Source organism: Microplitis mediator, chromosome 4, assembly GCF_029852145.1.
Source record: "Microplitis mediator isolate UGA2020A chromosome 4, iyMicMedi2.1, whole genome shotgun sequence".
Classification (NCBI taxonomy): Eukaryota; Metazoa; Arthropoda; class Insecta; order Hymenoptera; family Braconidae; genus Microplitis; species Microplitis mediator.
The window spans coordinates 8,498,007-8,517,566 of NC_079972.1; the positions used below are offsets into that span (position 1 = coordinate 8,498,007).

The 19,560-nt window shown below is 27.4% G+C and overlaps 4 protein-coding genes across 13 annotated transcripts in view; 3 read left to right on the forward strand and 1 right to left on the reverse strand.

The window, feature by feature from the left end:
* Positions 1-16,200, reverse strand: part of LOC130666304 (lachesin-like) — a 148,002-nt gene extending 131,802 nt beyond the window's left edge. Inside the window, exon 1 of one of the 2 annotated variants that reach the window (XM_057467161.1) lies at positions 16,040-16,200. The gene's annotated coding sequence lies outside the window, so the exon portion shown is untranslated. Of the gene's footprint in view, positions 1-14,492; positions 14,959-16,039 lie in introns of those variants that run through there. The other variant, XM_057467160.1, reaches the window with a different exon arrangement.
* LOC130666306 (B9 domain-containing protein 2) lies at positions 3,999-7,319 on the forward strand. The gene is made up of 3 exons (XM_057467164.1): positions 3,999-4,291; positions 4,408-4,668; positions 7,141-7,319. The coding sequence occupies exons 1-3, from the start codon at positions 4,204-4,206 to the stop codon at positions 7,317-7,319; spliced, it is 528 nt and encodes a 175-aa protein (XP_057323147.1). The 5' UTR covers positions 3,999-4,203.
* LOC130666303 (tectonic-1) lies at positions 7,460-13,148 on the forward strand. The gene is made up of 5 exons (XM_057467158.1): positions 7,460-7,888; positions 8,799-9,032; positions 9,126-9,288; positions 9,382-9,581; positions 11,974-13,148. Exons 1-5 carry the CDS (start codon positions 7,460-7,462, stop codon positions 13,057-13,059), a joined length of 2,112 nt encoding a protein of 703 aa, XP_057323141.1. The 3' UTR covers positions 13,060-13,148.
* A 1,026-nt stretch (positions 16,201-17,226) lies between the features above and the next one.
* The window catches only part of LOC130667050 (rho guanine nucleotide exchange factor 12), a 29,901-nt gene continuing 27,567 nt past the window's right edge, over positions 17,227-19,560 (forward strand). For 7 of the 9 annotated variants that reach the window (XM_057468437.1, XM_057468436.1, XM_057468443.1 and 4 more), the window contains exon 1: positions 17,228-17,958. The gene's annotated coding sequence lies outside the window, so the exon portion shown is untranslated. Of the gene's footprint in view, positions 17,959-19,560 lie in introns of all 9 variants that reach the window. The other 2 variants (XM_057468435.1, XM_057468439.1) reach the window with 1 other exon arrangement.

A 19,560-nucleotide genomic window follows, 5' to 3' on the forward strand; every position in this document is an offset into this window, starting at 1 on the left:
TGCATTAAAAATTTTTTTGTCTTCCTTTGTATCCAATAATTATGTGAAATGTGAATTTGTCTTGATGTGAATTACATACAAGAAAATTTAATTTAATAACATTTATTTAATATGCAAAAATTTTTATTTTTCACCTCTTTAAGGGGGTGCCCCATTTTGTCCGCAAAAAATGAAAATTTTTTTTTTTAACGGTAGCTGAAAATTTTTTCTATTTACTTTGAATATCATAAAAAAAAATATTTAACGTATTTGAGTCCTCGAATGCTTATTTATTAAATACTCCCCCCCCCTCCCTCAACCCTATATTTAACTATTTTATCAACAATAAATACTTAACTAATTACTTTTTTCATCATTATTATCAAAGAGTCTTGACAAAGTGCATTAAAATACTGTCACTTAATCTAAATGCACCCTTTTAGACTCCATTTATCTCTAAAAAGCTTCATTATGAATTAATATTTCTTATTAAAATTAAAACAAAATCTTCTTAAACTTTTTTTTTTTTTGTTTTTTGTTAAATTGAACGTGAAAACAAAAACTAGTGACTGAAGAGTTAAATAATATTAAACGTCAAACAATTAAAAATATAACGGTAAAGAAATAATACAATGACATGAAAATAAATTATTTTTATGGTATATATTATTTTTTTGCTATTTAACGTCCGGCATAAAAATAAAAATAATAATTACAGATAACTATAACTCTATTGCTTAACGCAAAAACCGGTAATAATTAAAGATATGTAGGTATGTAAGTGTATATTTATATATTTGTAAATAGTACGGTGATAAAAGTTTACTATTTTACTTTTGGAATGTCCACATTATCGCCTAAAAACAGTTAATATGGTAAGCAATAACTGCAGCTGCAGGATTATGGAGATATATTGCGACGGGACAGTTTATAACTCCGTTGTTGAATGTAAACCTATCTCAACTGTCTCTGAATGACCGTGTATTTTCACAACTAATTATACATTTCGCCATCAATTATTTCTTTTTTTTTGTTCTACAACTTTTAAACTCATTTTTTTATTTTTAGTAGTCATAAATTTATCTCATTTATCATTTTATTATCCTGAAAATTATTTATAAAAAATTTAAAATAAAAATTGATTTTATTTTCTTTTAATAAACTAATTAGACTCATTAATTATTTACCTTTTATATAAAATAATTCAAATTTAACAATAGCTGGTAGGTTGAAACGGAAAAAATCAATAGTGAACGTACATTGTATTTAGAGTAAATTTTTTTTTGGGCTCAAGGGGTAAAAATCATTATATAATAGTATATTGTACAACTAGTGCGGTAAGTTGTCGATTGCCCACGAGAGCGAAGTTGAGCGCACGAACGAAGTGAGTGCGCTCATTCGCTCGAGTGGGTAATCGACAACACCGCACGAATTGAACACAGTTTTTTTTATCATTAATGCAATATAAGTACTATCTTAGTGCTCGCTGTTTTATTCTCCAAGTAGTTTTTTGCTGATTCAACTGTTGCCGCGACATTTTTGTGGGTTAAACGATAATCTGCATGCGACAAGAAGTAAATTTGAGTGCGACAAGTTTACTTGTCGCACTCAAATTTACTTGTCGCACGCAGATAATCGTTTAACGCACACAAATGTCGTGGAAACAGTTGAATGGGCAAACAGCTATTTGGCGAACAAAAGAGCGTGCGCCAAGATAGCACTTATATTGCATGAATGATAAAAAAATATTAATTACTACGTATTATCAATGGTAGTCTCTTTGTATACACTGTGTAGTAGTATCCAAAACTAATTTAATCGAAGAACTCGCGCTATCGGCTTCCGTTACACTTTTCTTGTAAATTAAAATAGCTAGACTTCTGTTTGTGCTAGCAAAGTCGTGAAGAATTCCTTACTGACATCGCTGGTTTAATTAAATTTTTAGTTTTATTTTAAATCTTTCCAACTGAGCGGAAAATTTTAATTTCATAAAAATACTATAAATTTGAGTTTTTTTAAACTGGAATTTTATTTTGAATGAGAATTTATGAATATTAGTACTCGTATTTTATATATCTATTTATCTTGCCCGGATAAAAAATCAGATTCCCTTACACAGTAAAAAATCGGGTGTGAATCCGGAGTGAATACGGATTTTATTTCAATTCGAATTCACTCCGTCACTCGGAGTTTCGGAGTTTAAAAAAAATCACTCCGCATAAGGAATAAATTGGGATTTTTTTTATGGGCAGAGTGACTTCGGAATGACGCAGATTTTATTTCAATTCGCATTCACCCCAGTCCGGAGTTTTAATACTCAAACAAATTTATATTTAATAGAAACATAATTATTTCAATAAATAATTGATTCAGATATTAATAATTAAACTTAACGTATTATGTTTTTGATTTATAAAATGTTTTAGCAACTCACTCAATTATAATTTCATATATATAATACATAGTGAAAGTATTAAATTATTGAATATTTATAGTGACATAGTTTTTATGGGAATATTTGATAACTCGGTACAATATGAAATGATATCCTGTACTGGTATGGTTGATGTAAGTCATACGACAGTTTGTGACTCAGTGGAATTATATTTGTTTAAGTTATATTATCAGTTGCTTATAATTTTTAAAAATCATTTCGCGTGAATATATGAGAAGGGAGCTCGTAATTATTTCCGTACTCAATATAAATGTCAAAATATCAACTGCCTACCCTCATACGCTTACTATGTATTAGTAATTTTTTGCACGACTCATGATGCGAAGTATCAGAGTGTGCTTTACGATTTTATAATTAATATTTTCCGAAACTCTCCTTCGGAGTGAAGTTCACTAAAAGTGAATACATAAAAAGTCATCCACTTCGGATTCACTCCGCGTTCTCCGCAAATTTTTTACAGTGTATGTATTATTTTGTTGAGTGAAAAAAAATTTCTTTAACTTTTCTCGCTGAACTCGATAAAAAATAGAAAACTTAAACTCTCAAAATTTTAGAATTTTTTTTAGGTGGTACATCTTTGTACAATATTCGATCGTGGTACTACTTCCTCTATAAATATGTCTATAGTCGAGTATTGGATAATAAATACCCTAAGTCCGTTACTACAATAAAAGCGCGATGTTAAAATGAACTTACACCAGTGTAGCGCTGCAACTTAACGGTGTTAAAACGGTACATAAGGAGTAAATTAACTCCGATAGGAGTATGAGGGTGTGAGTATAAGTGCTTCACGATCTACAAAACAGAAAAACATAATGATAACAAAATTTCGTTAAAATCACACTGAGAAAAAAATTAACTTTTGTAAAAACAATTTTTTCTCAAGTAGTAAATAAAAAAAAAATAATTTTCTTGATAGAAGAAAATCAGAATTACGTTACAGTACTCCAAAAAAAAAGATCAGCATACCTCGAGCTAAGATCGGATTTCTTCGATTAAGAAAATGATTTTGAATGAAATCTTCAAATTTTTTCAAACAGGGATTATCAGATATTTTCGGCTGAGTTTTTTTCGGAAACAAAATCTCTAAATACAAAATACAGACCGCACATTGATGCACTACTGTCTAATCTAGCGAAGTGCGCTTTAATTGTTTGACAATATTCGTTTGTTTAAGAGAAAAACTCGGCCAAAGTTTCCATTTACTGCGTAAGTGCAACAAAGATAGTACCATTCGTGGACTTGAGTGTAATAGACAGAGAAGTACGAACCCCTGTTAAAAATAAAATAGATTGAAAACTTTCAATAGCATAATTTTTTGTAAGAATAATATACAATATGTTTAAAAGTTATTTTTTCTCTCAATGACATTTTTTTTCTGCCAGTGGGAATTTTTTTTTTAATGTCTACAACAATATTTTGAAGTGGGAGTGAAAAAAAAAGTCGTTCCAAACGGACCGCCCTAATATATATTTATATATATAGGTTTAAATTTGAACATATTATTGATACATGTAGCGCCATCTGTTGATATACCAAGAAATACTAACAATATAATAAAGGCACAACAAACCACTGGGCATTGAACTGTCACCTGTCACCTGTCATTTCACATTTCAGTTACTAGTCTCGTTGTTAACAAACAAACAGTCAAAGCGTCTCATAAAATAAAAAAAAATAATACTATTATTCAGTCAATATTTCTACAAATATTATCATCATTATTACAATCAATAAGAATTATTTACTCAATAAAATGTTACATTATTATGGCGGAACTTCATATATTTGGACGAATAGAATCAGCAGAAAATTTTAAAAAATCTATATTATTTTGTAAATGGAGTTTCCATACCGGTAAGTCATTAATTTCATCTTTGTCTATAACGATTGCATAAATAAACTAAGTCATTAATTGGAAAATCATGATAATAAACACAAGAAATAATAATTGATTAATTTATTGTTGACAGGAAGTGGCTGGAAATTAATAAATGGAAATAGTGAAGGACAAACGCAAGAATGTCGTGATTTATATCGCAAAAAATTAGCCTGGGATCATCCTATTGATTTACATTACACAACACATACAATACAAGGTTCACCAAAATTATTGTTGCAAATTTTTTCACGTGATAATTACGGTAGAATATTGTTTACTGCTTATGGTACATGTTCAGTACCACTGATTCCGGGTTTCCATCAGATTACGTGTCATACTTGGAAACCAATCGGTAAGTATTTAATTTTATCCAACCGTTATGTTTTTAATTAAATAAGTAATTAATCTCTAAATAATCAGCAACCTGCATTCCCTACATTAATTCCCGAGTGTAAATTCCTAACGTATTTAATATATTTTAAATTAAATTGTTTATCGAGTCATCTATTTACTAAAATCATTTTTGAAAAAAGGTACAAAACCAATTTTTGGAATTAGTGGTTCAATTTGCACTTTGAATTAGTCAATATTCACTTATTTTCACTAATTCATGTTTACTGAGTATGCGATAATTAAAACTTTTTTATATTTTTTTTTTGTTTATTATTCAAAATTTTGTTCACTATTCGTAAATATATTTGCATAGAAAAATGAATTAGTGCAATTCACTGTGAAGTAGTGAATATGCACTGAAAACCAGTTATAATACTACTGGCTGAATTAGTGGTATACTTATAGCTGGAGGAATAGTGACTATCCACTAAATTGCAGTAAATTTTACTAATTCATTTTTAGGGACCGTTCAGAAAATACGTTTGCACTTACTGGGGAGGAGGGGGTGTCGCTTACTGCGACAAGGGGGGTCCGGGGTTCTAAGGAAATTTGACGTTCGCAGCTCATTAAGAACCGTTTTCAGATAATTTTGTCCAAGCTTTTCTCTGAGATAAAAGCCCTAAACGCAAAATAAAGTCAGACACGATGTTTCACTCTATGAACTAGCGAAGTGCACTTAAATTTTTGGATAATTTCGATTTGTTTACGAGAAAAACTTGGACAAAGTTCCCATTTACCCATGTACAAGTGCAACAAAGATAGTACCGTTCATCCACTTGAGTGCGAATAGAGAAACAAATGAAAACACGTCTTAATAATAAAGATGATAATCATTGTTCGATATTTTCTGATCGGTTTATAATTATTTTTTTTTTTTAAATGAAAAATCCGGCCTCTGATCACTCAGTTTATTGAGATTCATATTAGAATATTTGAATGACGTTTCATTACTGAATATACACGAAAAAAAAAAATAGGTGCTGCAACAGGATTTTCCTGTTACAGCAACAGGACACATCCTGTGGTAGCAATAGGATTTATCCTGTGGTAGCAACAGGACAAAATCACACCCTGCTTTCACAGAAAAAATCCTGTTGCTGCAATAGGGTTTTGTCCTGTTGCTGTAACAGGAAAGTCCTGTTGTCAAAACAGGATGTGTCCTGTTGCTGTAATAGGAAAATCCTGTTGTCACAACAGGATTTTGTCCTGTTGCAACGCCTATTTTTTTTTACCGTGCAGTATCATCTTCAAATTCATTAACATTAATCTACATATTACAAATATTAACGTAAGAGTTAACATGTTATGATCCTGAAGTTAGCAGACAATTCAAAATTTTTGGATTTTTTTTTGAACAATCAAATTCGAAGAAAAAAAAAACTAAAAATATGCACATGTAGAAAATTTAAAAAACTACAGGTGCAATTTTTCCAAATATTTTTTTTCTTCTGGTTTATCGTCTAAAAAAAAATCCAAAAATTATTAGACGTCTGCTAACTTCAGTATCATAACATGTTTATGTATTGTACACTGTTAGAAGTATTTATTTGAGCCAAATAAGATTTATTAATAGTTAATAAATGATTTATTAAATGAGATTTATTTGGGCCAAATAAGCCATTTCTTAATAGTTAATAAATGGCTTATTTGAATAGAAAGAAATGACACATGAAGTTCAGGTTATAACTTTGAATGGAATGAGTGTGATTGTTAGTAAAAATTTATTATAATATTTCATTTTTTTTATGTCTTTTGGATAATAATTTTTATCTTCAATTAACATTCATTGTGGGTATTATTTTATTTAAAAAAATAAAATTAAACAGTCCTATAAATTATTTGTCATAACCTTGCTTAATTAACATCACGTGTAATTTCTTTCTATTCAAATAAGCCATTTATTAACTATTAAGAAATGGCTTATTTGGCCCAAATAAATCTCATTTAATAAATCATTTATTAACTATTAACAAATATTTATTTGGCTCAAATAAATACTTCTAACAGTGTATGCATGTTATAAAGATTATGATTATTAAACTGTAGAAAATTTCTAGAGTGAATGCGGATTATATTCAGAGTGAATAAAAATATTCCCATTAGAAACCAATATCCCCATAAGAATCAAAAAACGTTTATAAAAAGTTCCACTTGAAGTTCTAATCTGTCTCAAGTTTAGAAGTTCCACGTGTCGAACTTTTTTGAAATCTTTTTGGAACGAATTTTTTTCACACGGGTTATTTTAACAATAAAGCTCCATATCGGAGTCTGAAATCACTCTACAGAAAAAAAAAAATTCCTAATTCATTCCGTATATGGAGTGATTGCTTTTAACTCGGAATCTCCGAGTGATAGATTGAATTAGAATTGATATAAAATCCGTATTCACTCCCGATTTTTCAGTGTATACTTAATAATTTTATAATTATAGGTAATTGGCAAGACAGACTGAGAGATAAATTCTTAGGTATGACATTGCAATTGAAGACACCAAGTCTTTTAGCCAACAGTACTGATCGTTTTGAATTATTAACTGAAACCGAGGGTAGTGTTAATATAAACTTTCAAATAATGAATCGTAACTTCAGTAAATTTGGTTGTCTCTTATAATAAAATTATCTTGAAATAAATTACTTAAATACAAGGTTCCAAATTATTCAAGATAAAGATTTTATGTGTGAGTCAAAATAACTTGACAATTTATTATTAATACTTATCCATCTTGGTTGGAATAATATTAAAAAAAAATAATGATTGATTTTACGAAGTCGCCTTCGAAAACTCAACCTCCATTAATTTTGATAACCGTTGTGTTAAATATAATGTTTTATAAAGTCTATTGTTCAACCACTGAAAACTCTATCTCTGTAACTACATGTATTAATGAAACAGAATGTCAAAGTACATCAGAGGATATATTAATAAGTACATTGAGCACAACTGAAGATATTAATTTAGTAACTGAAGTGGTTAATAATGAATGGGAGTTAAACCAAAATGAAATGAATACTACTAAGAAAGTTAACATTTCGAAAATATTCCCATCATTCTATCCAACTTCGGCGACTAATTATAATCCTATTAATAAATTATCAAATGATTCTATAACTGCAAATATTAATAGACAATTAATACCAATAATTAAACGCAATATTGATCCTTGCACGTGTGATTTTCAGGTAAATATTACATTTATTTTTTAAATAATTCTTTTCTAGTATTAAAATGAAATAGACTATCAAGTATAATGAAATGTTTTGTAATTTTCACATACGATAATTAAAAATTTCATGATACTGAAGTGAGCCGACGTCTTATCATTTTGGAATTATTTTAAAAATAATAAATTATAAAAAAAAAGTATTAAAAAAATTTAACCTATAGCTTTTTTCATTTTCTACATGTGCATATTTTTAGTTTTTTTTTTTTGCAGTTGATTTGTTGGAAAAAAATCCAAATATTGTTATTTGTCTGCTAACTACAGGATCATAAAATTTCCAAACGTTTAATTACTATTGACAATTTATTTCTAATTATATATTTTATTGTCTCAATCCCATTTATTAATTATTTGTTAATTTTAAGGCCATTCTCAGACAGTGCTCCCCATTTATAAAAAATTTTCAATGACTTTCCACTGTCATAAGCGTATCAAAATTTAATTAATTATTTAAAAAAAAATTAAAACTTTGATTGAAAAAAAGGACAACGTAGAAGTAATTTTGCCGAGATATAGAATTTAAAAAAAATTACTTACAATTGATACCAATTAGGAGTTAAATAAATTGCCGCCTACAAAATTTGAAAATTCAAATTAAAAAATTAACATGAAGATTTCACTGAAATTTATTTAACAAATTTTAACTCCAATTGATACCAACTGTAAGTAATTTTTTTGAAATTTTATATCTCGGTGAAATTACTTCTACGTTGTCATTTTTTCAATTAAAGTTTCAATTTCTTTTTAATTAATTAATTAAATTTTAATACGGTTATCACAGTGGAAAGTCATTGCATATTTTTTAAAAGTGGGGGGGGGGGGTACTGTCTGACAATGCCCTTAATGATAGATATAATTAAATTTTACAGATGTCAAGGTGTGACATTAATTGTTGTTGCGACAATGATTGCACAGATTTTCATTTGAGTGTATTTTCACACTGTTCTGATGATAAAAAAACTAAATATGACAGTCGTTATTGTTATACCAAAGATTTTATACGTAAAAATAATACCGACTTTATTTTAGAACGTATTGCTGATAATTTATTTTGTATATCACATGACAACTTACCACCAGTTTATAGTAAAAGTAGTGCAATTGTAAGTATTTTTTATATTTTTATATCAATCCAAAAAAAAAAAAAAAAATAAAATAGATATTATAAATAAATATTTAAATTATTATTATTTAAGAAAATTGGAAATAGACCAGAATTCGATGATATATTTAAAGAATTGGAGTCTAAATTCACGTGGCTGCAAGAACTTGATGTGCCTTTAAATTTTAATACAAGCAATCCATATAAAGTTGGTGACACTTTATGGACAGTTAAATCCAAATCTTACAAACCACTAGGTATTCTTAATTCTTGTAAATAATAAATGATAATTTTCTTTTAATAAATTAAATAATTTATTTAGTCATAAAATGTATCAACTGATATTTCAGAAGTACCTATAAAAGGATTTACAAGTCATTGTTCATTCCGGAAAAGTTTGATCTATCTGGCAGACTCAAAATCTCACTGTTTGCAAGCTAAATTAAATATTAATAACACGGATATTTTTACTGAAACTTATAATAACTTTACAGTTATATCGTCGCCAATATTTTTAAATACAACTTCGTACATCTCATCATTAAATCAGGTGACTAATATTTTTTAAATTTAATTATTTATTAATCTAATTTTAAATCGTGAATTAATTTATCTACTAGTAGAGTAGAAGTAATGTGTTTGGCCACTTAGAAATTTAAAATAAAAAAAAAAAAAAAAATAAAATAAAATACGAAATGACACAATTAATTTTTTAGATGTGTTCGAAAAAACTTTTATCACACTATTACGTGTACCTGAAGATCGGAACGTTTTTCGTGAAATGAAATTAAAAAACAAAACGAGACGTAAAAAATCTACTGGATTCAAATTTTTGAAATGTCTTACATACGCTGTATGTAAAAAAAAAATTTTTTTCGTATTTCGCCCATATTTTCAAGTCTACTTGATCGATTGATCTAAAATTTTTAGAAAAGTTGATGGCCAACAAGCTTTTTCGATTGCCGCCTTAACCATCCAAATCGGTTCATTAGTTGAAAAGTTATAGACCGGTCACACACAAACACACACACACACACACACACACACACACACACACACACACACACACACACACACACACACACACACACACACACACACACACACACACACACACACGCGCGCGCGCGCGCGCACGCATAGTCAGAATAGCTTCCTAAGACCTCAAAACGTCGATATCTGATGAAATTGCGATTTTCGCAAATCGGGGTGAAAACAATAACTTCCGAATTTTTTGAAAATCGTCGATTTTCTTAGCGGGAAATTAAAAATTACATAAATTTCTCATTTCCGTTGCGCCAAAAACATTCCGTTCTTCAGGTACATACTATTACAAAGAAATTTTTTTAAAATACTTTTTTGTCAATCAAAATGAAGTATTAAATGTCAAAAAATAGAGCAGTGGCCACAAATGGTACTCTTACCCTATTACTATAATTTTTTTAAGCTTTGATAATAATAATTTATCGACATAATAAGAAAAGATTTAAATACATCACAAAATTACGAATAATATATTACAGATTTGATAATGATTTAGATAATCCAAGCAGAAAGGTGGTCATAGATTAAAATTGTTATTAAATATGTCAATAAGTTGTGATTATCCAAGTAGCATAAAGACAACTTTAAGATATCATAAAGATGCCTGTTAAAAAAACAAGACAAATATTATTTTATCTCAAAGTCATTTTCTTAAATAAATAAGATGTACAGCTGTTGGTCCTCGAAATTATAGAAAATTTGTGTTCTTTTTTCTATTTTAAAAGTTATTTCAATTAAGAAATCGCTCAGATGATTTATTCGACAATTATTTGTAATTTAAATTACTTTTTGTCGTCACTTGTGTCAAGTCTTTCAAGTCGATATTTTTTTGATGACATAAATTTCTGATTGTTTTGTCACAATATTGGTGCCTTATTGATAGGTCAAAAAACAGCCTCAAAACTGATATCTTATAGATGTCACAAAACCAAGTGTGTTACTTGGGTATTAGGGGTATGCGAATTGTGTTCAATTGAATTATATGACTCAATTTGAATAATTCGTAATTTTTCAAATTATTCTAAGAATTCAAAGTATTCGTAAGTATTCGTAAGCTTTCGTGTTTGAACTATTCGAGTCATTCGTTAGTTTTTGTGTTATTCGTAAATTTTCGGGTGCATTCGGAAATCGCTCTAGCCCTAGCGGAAGCATTTCCGAATGCATCCTCCATACTATTAGATTCTAATTCGAATATTCAGATCAAACTTCTAATATAACATTTTTATCTAACTTATGATTAAATATCAAAATTTATTTCAATAATTTACGAATAATTCACATTTTTTGAATCGGACATGTAAAAATAATTCGAAAACTTACGAAAAATTCGAAAACCTTCGAATATTTTGAATTTTTCCAATAATTCAAAAATTGACAAATAATTCGAAAGCTTACAAATAATTCAAATTTTTGAAACTATGTATTCATAAGTTTGATTTATTTGATTATAAATTTGAAATTGAATACTACTATTTCGATTCGATACGAATAATTCGCATTATTTGCACACCTCTAGTTATTACAAAATATTTTAATTTTAATACCATTTAATAAATTATTAATTTTAACCCTGCGTGTGTATACTGAGTCTTTGAAGGAATAGTAAATTTAAAAAGAATTCAGTTTTTTTAATATTCTGCAATTTTTGTTAATAACAATTTTAAACTTTTAACTCGCATCTTCTGGGCTATGTATTAGACACTTCAAGAATTAATCGAGAATTTTTTTTCAGATTTTTTAAAAGCCTAGAAACTTTGGAAACTTTACAATTCCCTAAAAGACCCAGTGCACATACCGTATCTCAAAAAATATGGTGTACACGCGCAGGGTTGAAAATAATTCATACTAAAATACTTTAAATTCTTAATTTTATTTTTCTTTCGTAATTTTATTACTAGGGCTGTCCTAAAAACATTTGTATACCAATTGAAACAACATATTGTTTGAAAGCATGGTCGATGTGTAATACAACATCCCAATTAAAACCATCATGCGCAAACGGTACTTGCAACAATATCGTCAAACAAATACGATATACAATAACACATAACGGTACAATGGGTATAAAAAGTATAAAATTATATATTATTCTTGGTAATTTTTCTGATAATTATTACCAACATTTTGAAGTTAAATACGAGTGGGATGGATTTTATAATGACGACATTGTTTATACGAGCGGTAATCCTGGATATATTATCAACAAACCAATAGTAATTGGTACATTGATGAAATCAACTTCGAAAAATATTGTAACAGAATTTATTTTCGTCAACAAAACAAATTATCAACTGACTGTGCCTTTAGGAAATAACATAAATAATTATTGTTCTGATGAAAATAGATATACAATTAATTTTAATGAAGATTTAAAATCAAAGTGCCTTATCTCATTTGAAACAAATAATTTAACTGTCGATACTTGTAATGAAATTCATAAAAAAATAATAGCGATATATTTTAAAGAAACATTGATCAATGTAACGTCTATCGAAAATTATAAATTATATACATCAAAGACAAGTAATGTTACAAACAATAATATAACTAATTGGAATCAAATATTACTAAATAAATTACCACCGCAAGTTATCACTGGACAGAAGATAAATGACAAAATATCTTGTTGGAATTTAATATCCTCTATACATATTGATATTCTGTATTCATTGTTACCGAAACCTGACGATGATACTCCGTACCATAAAATTGTTGGAGTGGCAATGACACTAGATGAACGGAATATCACTCTGTCAAAGTGTCTTACAATTAATTGCACAAATATTATTGAACATGAAATTAATAGTTTTGTTAAATTTTACGACGTGTCTATACCAGATAGTTACTATTTTGCTGGTGGTCCTAATTTAGATATTAGTTTACCTTATGACTTTTTTTATCCTTTCATGAGTGGCTCTAGTTCTTACAAATTAAACTTAATTATAATTATTGTTACTGTAATTATTTCTACATTTATTATTTAAGTTACACATTTTTGTACCTGCACCTTAATATTTATTTAATTAAAATTTTTTATTTAAAAAAAAATTGTGGTGAATTTTTATTGTTATTTAAAAAATGCAACAAAAATATTTATTTTAAAAAATAATAACAAAAAAATAAAAAAATAAATTAGTGTCTGAAAAATCGTATCCTCACCCTGTTTAGAAAATCTCATAGTATCCATTAGATTCTCATACATTTTTATAGAAATTTTATAAGAATAAATGAGTTCTATCAGAAGTGCTGTAGTTAAGTATAGGGCTTTATACATACAGCTATAAGAATCTATCGGTTTTTTTAAGCAGGACAGTGCCGAAAAGGCATTGATCTACCATTAGATCTAAAAAAGCATCTAATTTTTTTTTTTTTTTGCTCAATCGCTTATAGAAATGATTTGAAATGAATATTTCGATAGTAAAAAAAATTAAAGCCAAAACGGCCTATAAATATACATAAGCATTTTCACTTTTAAGCACAATAATTATTAATGCCAAAAAGGTATATAGAAGAAGAGTAAATTACGATAAAATTAAACCCGCGAATTCGAATTTAAATGAATTTTTGAGATGATGTATTTAACAGGGATTATCAAATATTTTCGGCTGGATTTTTTTCGGAAACCAAATCTTTAAATACAAACTACAGACTACACATTGATGCACTACTGTCTAATCTAGCCAAGTGCGCTTTAATTGTTTGATAATATTCGTTTGTTTAAAATAAACTCTGCCAAAGTTTTCATTTACTGCACACGTGCAACAAAGATAGTACCATTTAAAAAAATTTATCAAACCTTTTAAAAATTATCATTTAAACATGATCCTGAAATTATTAGATAATTAACAATTTCCCAAGTTTTTTTTCAACAAATTCATGAGAAAAAAAACCTAAAAATATGCACATGTAAAAAATTTAAAAAAAAACCATAGATGCGATTTTTTTTAATATTTTTTTTTTATAATTTATCGTTTTGAAAAAAATCCACAAATTATTAGACGTCGGCTAACTTCAGTGTCATATTTAAATGAGTGTGCATGTAGCAGACATGAGACAATTTATAAATTTGAAATAATAAAATTGAAAAAAATGCGCGTACGGATCGTACATTTATCTAAATACGCATTTTTTAATTTTTATTCCATTACATTTATTTATTTATTTCAAAATTTAAAAAATTAATACGTTTCAGATACATTCAAGGTGCATTCCGAAATGCGCTATGCTACAGCTGCTCGCATGCGCCCTTATTATTTATTCTTATTACTTGCATGGTAAATTTAAATATTTGAAAAATAAATTATTAGAAATTGGAGAAAACTAATAATCGTACGTCAAAATAAAATGGCGACAGAATATGATAGAAAAATATTTTAAAAATTAAAAAAAGAAAAAACACACAAGTGTATCAACAAACCTTGGTGGGTAAATAATATGCAGAAGGGTGTCCTAATACACTTGGAGATTTAATTTAAATTGCTCCAAGTGTATTCCAGCTCAACAAACGTCACTTAACTGCTATTTCCCACCAGACGATGCCAGATGATTTTGGTCAGGAACTTGGAAGTTATCAGCAATTCGCAACACTTTACACTAGCACTGAACAAAATTATCGCATCTTGCATTTATTATCACGTCACTGAATTTGTTATTTGATTTATTGAAAACCACTGCACTAATTAATTAATTTGTGACTTTCATCAATATTTTGATGATTAAACATGAAAAATTAATTGTTTATACACTCGCAGTTTAATTGAAATTTTTAATGATTTAATTGTCAGCCATTTTGGAAAAACAAATTCCACAAACACATTCCCGCTTTTTTTATTCACTGAATTGTTAATTATTTAACGATAAAACAATCGAACTTATTTTAATTTTTTTATACACTCACTAATGATTTGAACAATTGTAACCACGATTATAAATATAATAATTAAACAGCCACGACGCGAAAATTTATTTGCGTTCACGAATGACCTGATATAAACTTTTTTTGATTATTTTATTAAAAAAATAATTGATTTGAATGATATCACTCACACTAAATTAATCAAATTCACAATTATACGTATATTTTTAATAATTAATGGACGAATAATATATTAAAATAATAAAAAATATTAGCAGGTCATTTTTGCAAGCTAGCGATCAAAAAATAAAAAAATAAATTGAGCGTGAAGTTGCTGCTTCAAAAATTTTAACGGCTTGAACCCCCCACTTTTTTTTAGGTCTAGTGATTCAATTGGTTGAAAAAAGAGCCTTTGTTTCGGCCATTTTTGTACAAAAAAAGGGGGAAGTAATTTACAATATCATTTAAAAACATGAGTGTAAATGTAGCAGATATCAGACAAATTCAAAATTATTAATGAATAGATTAAATAGTTAATAAAATAAAATTTAAAAAAAGTGCACGTTTAAAAAAAAAAATTAATAAGTGCATTTTTTATAAATATTGTTTTTTTAATTATTTACTCTACTTATTTATAATTTTTAATTTGTCTGATGTCTGCTACATTCACACTCATTTAAAAACACGTAATATGTAAATTTAATAAATTTATTTGAATAAAAAAAAAAAAAAAAATCGTTAAAATGTGATTTAAAAAAAAATCACGGATAAGTTATAGTGGAATACTATTTAAAATATAGTAGAATATGAAATAGAAATAAATTATTGATTTTTAAATTCGCAGAAAGTAGTCGAGACTCATTTCGCAGAAATTGATACTAAACGTATTCTGAAAAAAAAATAAAAACAAAGAAAACATTCTTTGTCTCACGGCTTCATGTAGGGTACATTCCGAAATGCAAGCAGCTGTAGCGTATATTTGAAAAATAAATTATAAGAAATTGGAGAAAAATTAATAATCGTAGGTCAAAATAAAAAGGCGGCGGAATATGATAGAAAAATATTTTAAAAATTAAAAAAAGAAAAAACACGCAAGTGTTTCAACAAACCTTGGTGGAGAAATAATATGCAGAAGGGTGTCCTAATACACTTGGAGATTTAATTTAAATTGCTCCAAGTGTATTGCAGCTAAAAAAACGTCACTTAACTGCTATTTCCCACCAGACGATGCCAGATGATTTTGCTCAGGAACATGGAAGTTATCAGCATCAGCAATTCGCAACACTTTACACTAGCACCGAACACTCAACACTTAGCGGCACCACAGACACTTTGCACAATTTAAATTTTACAAAAACTGCACATTTTATGTAAACAATGACTATGAGCAATAAATTTTATGGATAATTCCGCGAATTAACTGCAATAAAGTGTTTCAATTTAAACGTAAAGAAGAATCTTGACTACAACTGCCGTTGTTGATGATACTGACTGCCGCTATTGGACCGCTAGCTGATACAAAGCAATCGACTTGCGATTCATTCTCCCATCTCCACTTTAGCCAAAATTTGAACGTTGAAGACAGCAACGCGCAGTAGCGCCAACTTGGCGCGAAATTCCAAAAGTGAAATTTAATAACTTCATTAAAATTTATTTGTGTCAATAATTTTATTAATTAGACCAAAGAGTATACTTCAAATTTTTTATTTTCATCAATAATTTATTAATTATTTTTATTACTTGCGCGGTAAATTTAAATATTCGAAAAATAACATTAGGAATGGGATAAAAATTAAAAATCGTAAATCAAAATAAAATGGCGACAAAAATGATAGAAATATTTAAAATAGTAAAAAAAAAAAAAACACGCAAGTGTTTCACGCAAAAATCGTGCTGCACTTGCACGGTCTGCTGATGAGCTGCAGCGCTGCACTACGCTACAGCTGCTCGCAGGCATATCGGAATGCACTCATAATCAAGAAAATCATTTAAAATAATCTATACACAATTCTAAGCTTACGCGCGAAAATTCAAACAATTGAATTTTCTGAATTATAATTTTGAATAATGTTTGACTATTTTCAGTACAGCAAATAATAAATATTGGTTATTTAAATAAGTAATAATGGAATGTTTATATTTATTTAAATAAAAAATATAAAACAATGTAATAATTAAATTGTAAGAACAAATGTGTACTGAAACAGTTTTAGAATTGTCCGTAAATGGCGCAAATATCGTAAACTCATGTCAAGATGACGAACACGACTAAGAGAAAACGTAGAGAAGAGAAACGAGTACACACACACAGGATTCTGGGTTGCGTTTCAGTTTTAAACAAGATGGCTGTCACTTGTTGGTAGACTTAATATATTTTTGTTAATTATTTGTTACGTGGATTTTATAAAAAAATAATAATACGAAAACAGAGCTCACTAAATAAACGAATGAAATAACAACTAATTGAAACAAATAAATAAATAAATTTTAAATGTAAACAAATAATAATTAAGTGCCTCGGTAAAATATACCTCGGTATAATTAAACCGAGTTATTAATTATCCAAGTGTCAATTAATACATTAGACTATTTTAAACAATTAACGGGACCAATTTTATATTTAATATTATTTATTTATTATTATCATATATATTATTAATTATTTGTTAGTTTAATTTTTTTAACAAATATGGGCCATTTTAAATATTTATATATTTATTATTCTTTTGATAACATGAATTATTATGATAGCGCGTCATCGCAATGTGCCGTGAAAGTATAATCATCGAAACAATTATTATTTGTGTCAGTAGTAATGTTAATCTGTGTTCACATATTATGACAATAGTCTTCCTATTTTTAATAACGTTCATTACTCTAGTGTACAATAAACAATAATTTATAAATTAATAGCATTTGTGTTGATAATAAAACAAAAATAAACCAACCAATAAATACAAATAATTCAATAAAATAAACATAATTATTTTATTTACCTGGAGTATATTACCAGTCGTTTAAATGAAAGGTACGCATTTTATTATTAATTAAATTTACTTATTTTAGGTTTTTTTTATTGTTTCTATTTTATTCAAATATTCAAAGACAATTATATTAATTGATTAATTGCGCAATTGTCTTTTTATTTAAATAAATAATTATTATTATTAATTGGATCCACATTTATTACATTAATTGTCATGATAACGGAACTATTTAACGTGATCTGTCATCAAGGTGACGAGCATTATTTTAAAAAAATACTGTCGTGTTAAATATATATAAATATATTTTTATGATAAATAGTAAATCAATATGCTGTTATTAATTATTATTAATAAATATCTCATTACTAATTGATTGAACAATAGTTTTTTTGACATGACACTAAATAACTTTTAATGTCATTAGTTATCACAGTGAGCTTAGCATTGAGTATAAAAAAATGAACAGCAAAATGAGGAGATAAAATAAAAATTTTAAAAGAATGCGCATTTAAAAAATTTTGAAATTAATAAGTGCATTTTTTATAAATATTATTTTTTTAATTATTTACTCTATTTATTTATAATTTTAAATTTGTCTGAAGTCTGCTACATTCACACTCATTACAAAACGCATATAAGAGATTTCAAAATTTGAATTTTTTTTGATTTATATGATATATAATTCGTTGGTAAAAATTTTCAGATGTCTGATAATACTGAAGTTAGCCGGCGTTTAATAATTTTTTTGATTTTTTTAAAGCCATAAATTATTTTTAAAAATTGCACCGATAGTTTTTAAAATTTTCTACGTGCATACCTTTATTTTTGATTTTTTTTGATTTTACGAAAAAATAGTCAGAAAATTGTTAATTGTCTGTTAGCTTCAGGATCATGATATCCGATGTTTTTATTAAATATAACAATGATGGTCATTGTCTATTTATTGGATGATGATAATTATAATAATAATAATAATAATAATAAATGATACTGAGATGGATTTAGGATGTTTGTACAAGATCAAGGTTATTCAAAACTTCCGGATAAACCAAGCCACCTGCCGATAGTAGAGCAAAAAGCATTAGGAAGATTATTAGCAGCATGAGTATGTTCATTGACGCCTTTAGACATTTATATTTTATTCTTTATAAACTCAACTCGGTGTATTCACTATAAATTAACTTACTCACTTAAAATAAAATCTAACTACACTACATACTATTGAAGGCGTGTCTCAAGATAAGATACACAGAAAGAAAGGATTTCTTGGTTGAAAAAATTTTTTCTTCCAAGAAAATTTTTAATGATCTTGAAGTTAGCAGACAATGAATAATTTTCGAATTTTTTTTTAAGCAATTTACTTAAAAAAAAAGTAAACTAAAAATATGCGCATGTAGAAAATTAAAAAAAAAACGATAGGTGCAATTTAAAAAATATTTTTTTTTTTTTTTGTCAAATTTATTGTTTTTAATAAAATCCAAAAATTATTAGACGTCGGTTAATTTCAGTAGTGAGTGTGAATGTAGCAGACATGAGACGAATTTCAAATTACAAATAAACGAATTAAATAATTGAAAATATAAAAATAAAAAAAATGCACATACACATTTTCAAATTCTATAAATGCGTATTTTTTTAATTTT

Bases quoted from the DNA above. Each gene is read 5' to 3' on its own strand.
- LOC130666306 (XM_057467164.1), top strand. From the start codon at position 4,204: ATGGCGGAACTTCATATATTTGGACGAATAGAATCAGCAGAAAATTTT. The intron at 4,292-4,407 runs GTAAGTCATTAA...TATTGTTGACAG, and splicing joins TAAATGGAGTTTCCATACCG to GAAGTGGCTGGAAATTAATA. The intron at 4,669-7,140 runs GTAAGTATTTAA...TTATAATTATAG, and splicing joins TCATACTTGGAAACCAATCG to GTAATTGGCAAGACAGACTG.
- LOC130666303 (XM_057467158.1), top strand. From the start codon at position 7,460: ATGATTGATTTTACGAAGTCGCCTTCGAAAACTCAACCTCCATTAATT. The intron at 7,889-8,798 runs GTAAATATTACA...TAAATTTTACAG, and splicing joins CTTGCACGTGTGATTTTCAG to ATGTCAAGGTGTGACATTAA. The intron at 9,033-9,125 runs GTAAGTATTTTT...TTATTATTTAAG, and splicing joins ATAGTAAAAGTAGTGCAATT to AAAATTGGAAATAGACCAGA.